This window comes from Setaria viridis, chromosome 6 (genome assembly GCF_005286985.2).
Source record: "Setaria viridis chromosome 6, Setaria_viridis_v4.0, whole genome shotgun sequence".
NCBI classification, from domain to species: Eukaryota; Viridiplantae; Streptophyta; class Magnoliopsida; order Poales; family Poaceae; genus Setaria; species Setaria viridis.
The window spans coordinates 6,912,850-6,922,406 of NC_048268.2; the positions used below are offsets into that span (position 1 = coordinate 6,912,850).

Genomic DNA, 9,557 nt, shown 5'->3' on the forward strand with positions numbered 1-9,557 from the left:
CGGAAGTGCAAGTGGTGCGACCCGCAAGACCTTGAACCATGAAGAGTGGCGCTCTATCATGCTGTATGTGTTGACCAACCTATCTGAGGTGGAGTCGTACATGATGTAAGTTCTCAACAAACTTGTTTCAATGTAGTCACCATTCTCTTGCCTAAACGTATATTTCTCGTTGCTACAGGCAATTTCATCGTCAATTCTGGCGTAAATCAAGGCAACTATACCCGCACGAAGCTGAGACTCTTCTCAAAGAGGGTGCGGGAAATGGAATGCCCGATTTCATTTCTTGGTTCAAACAGAAGGTACAATCCAATTTCTTTGGACATTCTCGTACATACAATTAATATAACGAACCACCCTGTTTGAACTTGCAGGGCCGAACCGATGCGTCTATGAATATCGAGTTGAGACAGGTTGCCGATGGCTGTGACTATAGGGTCAGGTCGTTTGCCGGTTATGACGTCAACGGATATCGTTTTCACACAACAAGGCACGAGCAGAGTCGGCCCAATCGAAGAACCACAAATACCGGAGTTTTCACGCCAGGCTCTGATGGGGTCGAGTACTACGGAAGAATTGAAGAAATATACGAACTAACTTTTCATGGGTGCAAACCTCTTAATCCAGTTATATTCAAATGCCATTGGTTTGATCCATCTATCGTGATACGCCCCCCTAATCTTGGGCTAGTCGAAATTCGACAGTCATCCATGTTACCAGGAGACGATGTCTATATTGTGGCTCAACAGGCCACACAAGTTTATTATTTGTCATACCGGTGCCAAACCGACAGCTGTCTTAAGGGTTGGGATGTTGTGTACAAGGTATCGCCACACGGTAAACTACCTATACCAAACAATGAAGATTACAATATAGACCCCAACACGTACGAAGGAGAGTTATTCCAAGAAGATGGGCTTGAAGGGAGTTTTGTGATAGATTTAACCGAAGCGATCGGAATGGAAGTAGACAACGAAAGGGTTGTTGCAGAGGATGGTGGAGACGAGGTTCAGAATGTGAAGGACTTAGAATTACTTCAATGATTACAATTAGCTAACGATAGTGATGACGACATTTCTCCTTCGGAGCACGGGCTTGACTATATCGACACGCGTGATAGTGATGATGATACTTATGATCCAGCTAATCCCGATCATGATGATTATTTCTAATACATGTATGAGTCGTACTAATTTAGTTATAATTTATTTATAATTTGCATATCCTTGTAATTATGTTTTGTTTATCTATGCTGACTGGTTTACTCTTTTTAATTGCAGGTCATTGAGCAATGGTGGGCGGTATGAGGAAGCTCACGTCGATTTGCGAGAGACTGGCCGCGTCAGGGACTGGTTCAGGGTCAGGGTCACGTTCAGGGAGCGGTCGAGGGACGCGTCGAGGCAGGCCTCGACGTAGGGTTGAGGAGGAGGAGGAGGTGGTCCAGAGGCCTCGAGGAAAGGGTAAAGCGGCGAGGCCCCCGTCGCCTGAACCTAAGGTGGTGGAGGAGGAGGAGGTGGAGCTACCTTCCGCACACGCCTCTGGGGACGATGAGCAGGAGGAGGCGGAGGAGGAGGAGCAGCAGGAGCAGGAGGGGGACGGGGAGGCAGGGGATGCTCAGTCCAAGGTATGGTTGCGAGGTCCCTCATCCCTCCCGAAGCGTCCGATACTTGAGCATTTACGCCCGCTGATTAAACCGGTTGGGACCAAGTAAGTAACTTTAAATATTCTTAATAATGTTCTTATGTTGAAAGTTACAAAAACTAATAATTTATATTAATGGCTTGTGCAGGAGTTGGATTAAGCTCAGTGGGGGTGACCACAACCGTAAGGCCAACGGGATCCTTGGTCTTTTGTGCAGGGTTCACTTCCCTGGCTTGGTGGTGTATGTCGGACAGCAGCAGCCGGCCTACACGTGGGACCACTACGTCGCCGCCCCCGACGTCCCTGATTGTCAACAGAGGAGATTCCCCAACATAGCAGAGCGGGTCAAGGCCGAGCTGTGGGTAAGTACTCCTCGCACTAAATTGCTCAATACATCACCTACGTTCGACATTCTTGAAATAATAACTGTACACGCGTCTATATGCAGGATTTCTATAGATGCCAAGAGGGATTCGAGGCCAAGGCGAAGGCCGTCTGTGATGTAGCCGCCAAGAAGCTCGTGAAGGACATGCATTACGAGGCGTGCATCCAGGCCATCATCGAATTCCACGCTCAATACAGATGGATGAAGGTTAGAAAAGAGGAGGCAAGAACAATGAACCTGACCAAGGACCAATTCATGAGGGTAAGTAAAGAACGTTGATACTTACTATTTAAGATTAATTAGGCTCAATTTCTTTTTCATATGTCACACGCTTGATGATGTAGGTGCCTCCGTGGTGGTGTCGTGCGCATATCCAGTGCTAGGAGAAGATGGTCGACGTGTGGTTGGAGCCCGGGTGGTTGGAGAACCACCTTGCTTGCCGGAAGCGGCATTTGCAGATGCCGACTGCACCACACCATCAAGGCAGCCTAAGCCTTGATGAATATACAGAAAAATGGGTACGCAACTTCAATTCTTTATTCTAACGTTCAATTCTACATAATTCCTAATCATTTTGTATTTTTTGCCGCAGTTGGCGTCACATGATGGCCGACCTTGCTCCCAGCTCAAGGCATGGGTCCTCTCCAAAGAGGGCAAGGCGACGACCGATATCGATTTCAACCCAGACGACCCGTCCGAGGCGTACAGCCATTCTAGCATACACAGTCGCGTCAGCGAGTATACAAAGATGGCTAGGGAGTATACAAAGATGTGACACATGCTAAAAATAAGCAAAGGGAACCAAACGTCCCCTAAAACTATGGGGCGCGCCACCACCACATGCTCCCATCCCACCACCACCACCTATGGATGGGTAATGACGTTGATAGCGACGAGGTGGGTTCCATTCAAATTTAAAAATTAATATTGAAATGTGCGATGAGACAAGCTTATTGAATAGATGGTTTGTAGGTGTTGGCGCAGAATCTAGGCTTCAGGCTTCAGCGTTGAACAACACGAAGGACTTGGAAGATCTGTTTAACTCCAATACAGGCTCCAAATCGGCTCGCAAAGATGCAAGGCATGCTAGTCAATTTGACCTGAAAATTAACAAGGTAAAGGTTAAATTCCTAAGCCGGTCAGTGAAACCTTTCAAACTCATGGGTAGGTATTCTTTGAATAAACACCAAAAATAGATATTCAATGTAATCATGTTGTGTAAATAAATAATAGCAATAATGGCATATGCCATCGGCTATATGAGCCGACGGACTAAGATAGAATCAATATAAAACAACAGCCATAAAGAGTAGTTCTTACTAACCATATGCATGGCAAAATAAACCGACAGATCTAATTAATGCCATGAGAAGTAGATTGGATCACCAAGACAAAACGGCTGAGAGGACATTAACCTTAATCTGTTAATCTAGAAGCCTAGAATATGACTAGTAAGAACCTCCTGCCTACCACTTACAAACTGATTCAGTTAATAGATCTAATTAATGCCATGAGAAGTCAATTGGATAACCAACGCATGACGACTGAGAGAGGGTATTAACTTCAACCCATTAATTAAATAGACTAATTTGTGGTAGCAAGGCCTCGGATGCATCACCATCGGCTCAATGACACCATCGCGCTACCAGGAAAGATGGATAAGATCTAGCCGGTGCATCGGCTATCCATCGCAGCGTTATGACGTTAAGGATCCATCGGGTAGCAATACGAGGGGCAGGGGTAGAGATCTATCGGACCTAGCATATATAAACATGTAAAGCATGCAAGATTTAACCAGTCGATACAATCAGATAACTAGTGAACGCTTAAAAGAGACTAAAGAAGCCAATAAAGACAACCTGATCAGATCTAAGTTGTTCGATAGGTGTGAGCACTTACACCGACTAGGGAAGCCCATAAAAGACAACTTAATTAGATATAAGCAAACACGATAACTTGAGCAACGTCGATAACAAATAGAATATTGGACAAAGCCTAGAAAATTCTACTTGCAATCTAAGTTAACTCGATAACTAGCCACACGACCAAATGTCAGAATATAAGACTTTAACTTAGAAAGTTCTGATAGGGATCGTAATGACAGGGTGAAGGTACTTATAAGCTCGCCTGAGATCAAGGCCGATGCAGTCCTGCATGCAAGAAGAAACTCGTCCGATTCTACTTTACTCCTCCTAAGATTTTGACGGCGTGCGTCGAAAGCTTGTATTGATTGATCATTGTTTGTTATAAGGCTCTAAGGCTTATATTTATAGCCAGGAGAGCTAAAGTCCTAGTTGATTACGGCACAAACTATTAAAATAATTTCAAAATCTACTAAAAATAAATCTCCACGTTTTTCCTTATTTGATGGAGTCGGTTCTGCATCGGATCGGACTCCCGCTGAGTCTTCTAGAAGCTGACTGCCCGCAGTCAACCCTGGTCAAAGGTGGGCGCCAGAGAATATTCTTTCGGCTTCATCGGCTGTCAAGACCTCATCCTCATTCGGCTTTGTGTTTATGGCTTGTCTATCAGACAAAGCTTATTGAGCTTGCTCTAACATAGCTTGGTACTTGGTAGAGATAGGAAATCTGTTTAGTTATTACAGTAAAGTTCAAACCACAGCCTCCGTAGATAAACAACATTACTCACGCCGTCCGCAAATAAGAGATTCCGAGGCTTAAATTTTGTCTATATACTAGGAAACCAATCATCACGTGGCTGCTAATCAAGCTTTCAAGCATGTTCACCGGCTGTGCTTATATTTGTTGTGGAAGGAGTATAACAGGGTTAAAACAGTCCTTACATTTGTTGTGGATGGAGGAAGTACATGTTACAACAATTTATAGTCCAAATCAAGACCCAAAGGTTAAAATCAAATTTGATAAGCTCGTAAACGCATGTTTAACTGTTATCGAGTCACAAATGGTTGATCTGAAAACACTTTCAACAACTGAGGGTTGAAGTACTACGCCCTTGGCTGATACATCAATCTCAGTGTAGGTTATATTATATCGGCTGCCAAGGATATGCTGGATAGTAGATATCTCAGAACAATTAAACTATTATACTACATAAAAACAATCTCAAAACCCATAAGACTAAATAAAGCCACAATTTCTTTCTGACAGCCACACCACCACCTTTGTTTCACCATCGTCTCCCTTGCCCTGTGGAGGGACCCTTCCTCTTACCATAGTGATTCAGAACCTCTCCTTCCTAGTAAATCACAATAGTAATTCAGAAACTGCATATTTATTATTGAGACCTAAAAGGTGTGTGCCTGTTGAAAGTCTGCTTACCTTTGGGAATCAAATCAATATCTCTTGCAATTTCCAACTTTTTCCTGGCATAATCCAAATAGAACTTTCGTTTCAAAGGTGAAGCCTGAAGATAAAATTCAGCCTCCACTTTAGCAAAATAAAGCCAATTTCCAGACAGCATTAAAACCCATAATCAACTAGTAAAAATATATAGCTACAGTACAATTGCTTGCCACGGAAATCAATTAACTTACTATTTTTACAACAGCCTCTCTTATCAACTGCCGAGCTTTATCATCTGCAGCCTGAAAAGACAGAAGTTCCATCAGTGTAAAGAATTTATTTCCAGTAGCAGTAGGGCAAGGATCCCAAGCAGACCAGCTTACCATTTTGTCAATGCCAGCCACATGGGCATCATACTGGAAAGAGGAACAGACAAAATAAGCATCTAGATGAACTGCTAATTGAAAAAAAATATACACCAAAGAATTAGGGAAATGCTAATAAGAGGAGAAGGAACTTGCATAATCTTTTATTGGGAATCTGCCTGGAGTGTTTTCAAGCTCATGTTTAATATAAGAACTGCGCAAGGGAAACATGTCTTTGCTATGTATTTCCAACAAGGCTTCTTCGAAACTCATCTGAAAGAAATTGAGGTCAAGAAATATGTCCCTTAGCAAGCAAGCATATGTATAAGAATGCAAAGTGATACACCAACAGAAATGGAGAGCAATGTGGGTTCCTTAGTTGTGCATACTGAGGTACTAACTTTTCCTTTAGCAACCCGCTTCCAAATCTCAAAATAGAGACCATCTAATCTCTTGTAAGAAGAATCAGACCTAATGCTACAGATATACTCCTGCATTAAAGAATAGAATGTCAAATTCCAATATATCAAACACTTCTCAACAACAAAATTAACAAGTAAGCAAGGTGGCATTACCGGGAAACCGTAGGAAACTAAAAATGGGGAAACATCGGGAAAGCCTGCTGCAACCTCCAGTGCTTGCATGTAAGCCAGACCTCTAACTCTTTCCCACTGAACAACAAAAAAGTTCCCATGCACGATGTGTCACTACAACATCAATTTACATTGCACAACAGTTTATTAAGCACTAAAGGCTTTTTGGGAATGCTTACCTGAATTGTGCTGTCTCCCAGATAATCTTCAACCCACTGTCATATGAAAAGAAGGCTATTAGACCAAAGATAATGTGACCAGTAGTTTACACTTCGATCGAATCAATCATACCTTGGTCCGGTTCGCTACCTCTTCAAAGTACTGTACATATGCTTGGTCTTGTTCGTAAGTGTGAATAATTTTGTGGTAGAAATCCCAATCTAAATATCCAGGCTGCACAAAAGAATATGTTGTCTATTAAAAGCAAAGTAACATCTACTATGTACAAGAATATTTCAAGTGCGGAAATATGTGCGCTAGCTGACTGTCTCAGAATGCAAACTTGAAAATGTGGATTTCCAAAAGAAGCCTAATATGATTTGAACCAGCAAGCTAGAACTTGTTGATACTATGACAAAACCATGCAGTCATATGAAAATCCTATTGTGTGGGTCTTAAGTACCAAAGGACAGTGCATTGTCCATAATTATAAAAAGATAACAGTCATAGCCATAAAACCAAGACAGCTAAACTCAGCTCCCTCACCAGATCACTAGATGTAATAAAAAAAGAGCAGTGCATGCCTACGTAAGATAAGAATTTCATGTGCACCTTTTCTGCTATCGATTAATCATCCACAGTCGAAGTGGTGTGGAGTGAAATGCAAGGAACTTATATCCTATTGGTTTTCTTAACTAAAAGTTGTATGTATCACGGCCATCCCCCAATGGATAGTTGCAAAAATACAATAGTTTTTTTTTGCTTCCTTCAAGAAAAGCAAAGACTGCCAAGATGATTATGATTGTTGGCAAGTGGCAGATGGATCCTCGCAACAAACTCAACACAAAATTTACTGCTGTTTCACTGGTCCAGTAAGTTATAGTCAGACTGTCATTAGTATTTTTAATAAGCTTGAGAACATTAATTACAACAAAACAATAATGTTAATCACACATGTTGCAGACCTTGTTGATGCCCAGAACAACAAATTCAAAATAAAAACATAGTATTAGCTTCAACAAAACTAAATGTTTGCAGCATATTATAGAAGGTTGTAGCAGATAATTAAGCTAAGCTTACTCTTCCAACATTTTCTTGAATTAAGCTATTAAGGAATACAAAAGGCTTCAAAACCAATCAAAGTAACATTTAACGCGGATGGGTATAGCAACATGTACTTAGTGATAACAAGAATGAGAATTAGAATTAAGCTAAGTGGCATGGAGGAGTCAGGTGTTCATACTTACAGCGCGAAGCACTAGCCGCTGGTAGTTATCATACTGAGCGTTCCTGCAGCGCTCAAGATCGAAGTACCATTCAAGGCTGTCCTCATAGTACTCGAAAAAACTGTTATTATAAAGTTTGGATGGAGGGTAATGCAGTTTCAGATTCACATCATCCAGTTCAGTCAGCTTCCTATCCACTGTTAACTGCAGAAGAGAATCATAAAGTAATTAAAAACAGATGCAAAGTAGATGCAGAAAACTAGAGTACAAGGTACCAGACAACATCGTTTAGATACGCACAAAGAGTAAATTGCTAAGTCTTCTATTCATGTGACTTTTAAAGATACCTCATAAGCTCTGATGCGGTACAAGGCTAACTGCTCGTACAACTCCCTGAGCTGCTCTGGCTCGTATTCAGGACCATAATCACAAAACTCAGGATCAACAAAGTTTAGGTGTAGGCGTTCGCTGAAACACCAAATCTTTTCTTGGATGGTTTCATCATCCATGTCGAGGAGGGCCTGCACATCTCCTCTTGCACTCCCTTGTTCTTGTTTGTGCTCTTCAATGGCATGGACACCAATCTTGCCAGAATGCTGTTCATCTTCAACTGCAGAACAAGGTTTTTTGTCAGACTGTCCATCTTCATGTTCATCATGTGCAATCTTGCCACGTGCCCTAGAACAAGTTGATTCCGGCTTCTTGTCCATCTTAAGAAGCAAGCTTGTTTCCTCCCCATTAAAAGGGGCTTCTTCCTGTGCAACTCCTGACCGGCTGCTGCTGCTGGTGGAATCATCATGTAGCCAGCTTTCTACCTCAGCCTTCCTTAAGGATGCTGGCACAATACCTTCTCCAGATCTATGAGGATAGGTGGGTTCTCCTGACCGAGAAGAGGCGGCGGGAGCCGCGGGTCCAGAAGATTTGCGGTTCTTGGAGCGCCGCCGCCTCGTCATCTTCGCGCCGTAGGACGGTTGAAATCAAAGCAGCAAAAGAATCGAAACCCTAACAAAATACAAATCACTCGTCGAGGTTAGGGTTTCGGGCTTTCCTGCAGTTGGGGACTCGGCGATTCGGCGGAGACGGATGGATTGGAGTTGGAGACTCTCCTTGGCGACGGCGAATAGGCAGCGGAGGGGATCGCGTCGCCGTCGCGTGGGGTTTCCTATTTCAGGCGATGGTGAGGTAGAACGGATGGATGCGAGACGTGGATTCGGAGGAGAAGAGATGCGAATATGCAATGAGACGAAGGATTCGGAAGGCTCTGGAGTCCCGACGCGTTCATGGGCCTGGCGGACGCGCGGAGAGGCGATCGGGGCCTGGTGGACGCGTTCATGGGCCTCAGCCAGGCTCTCTTCTCTTCCCTTCTCGGTTGGCCCAGTACTTCGCCCGCCAGCCCTGCTACCGCCCGCACGTCACCTCCGCCTCCTACGTGCCACCAAAATTTTCTCAACAAACAATTTCAACAATTTAAATTTACTATTTCAACAATTTAATTACACTATATTTCAAAATTTTATATATAAAATGTTGAACTAGTTTTTCTAAAATGTCCAACTAGCTTGGATGAAATGTTGAATCATGTATTTGCAAATGTTGAATGCATATAAAAATGCATTTCACCATTTGAAACGGAACGTTGAATAGAATTTGAAAAGGTGTGTCAGTGAAGAGAGCTTGGAAACACGGAAAAGCCAGCACGCGTGAGAACGGTGAAATCGAATAGAACAATAATCTACCGCGCGCGGATGTTAGTTGGACTTTAATGGACTTTTAAATTTAGACTGCTTATATGACTTTCAGAAGTTATATAGCGTTGTGGTTACGAAGACAAAACTGCTCGAGCCGAGCGACGGCAATCCATGGTCGTAAATATTCCTATCACAAACCTTGAAATAGCTTTCGATGCAGTACAGGCTCAAGAGCACAAT

The 9,557-nt window shown here is 42.9% G+C and overlaps 1 protein-coding gene across 2 annotated transcripts; it reads right to left on the reverse strand.

Moving 5' to 3' along the window:
* Nucleotides 1–4,889: 4,889 nt before the first annotated feature.
* On the reverse strand, nucleotides 4,890–8,857 carry LOC117861088 (uncharacterized). 2 transcript variants are annotated; one of them, XM_034744570.2, is made up of 11 exons: nucleotides 7,977–8,857; nucleotides 7,651–7,833; nucleotides 6,536–6,637; nucleotides 6,424–6,459; nucleotides 6,227–6,322; nucleotides 6,041–6,142; nucleotides 5,808–5,924; nucleotides 5,670–5,702; nucleotides 5,538–5,588; nucleotides 5,323–5,407; nucleotides 4,890–5,239 (listed from the first exon to the last, which is right to left on the reverse strand). In XM_034744570.2, the coding sequence occupies exons 1-11, from the start codon at nucleotides 8,580–8,582 to the stop codon at nucleotides 5,211–5,213; spliced, it is 1,440 nt and encodes a 479-aa protein (XP_034600461.1). In that variant the 5' UTR covers nucleotides 8,583–8,857; the 3' UTR covers nucleotides 4,890–5,210. The 2 variants fall into 2 exon arrangements, with proteins under 2 accessions (XP_034600461.1, XP_034600462.1); XM_034744571.2 differs by having other exon boundaries at nucleotides 6,053–6,142; nucleotides 7,977–8,855.
* Between the last annotated feature and the right edge of the window lie 700 nt (nucleotides 8,858–9,557).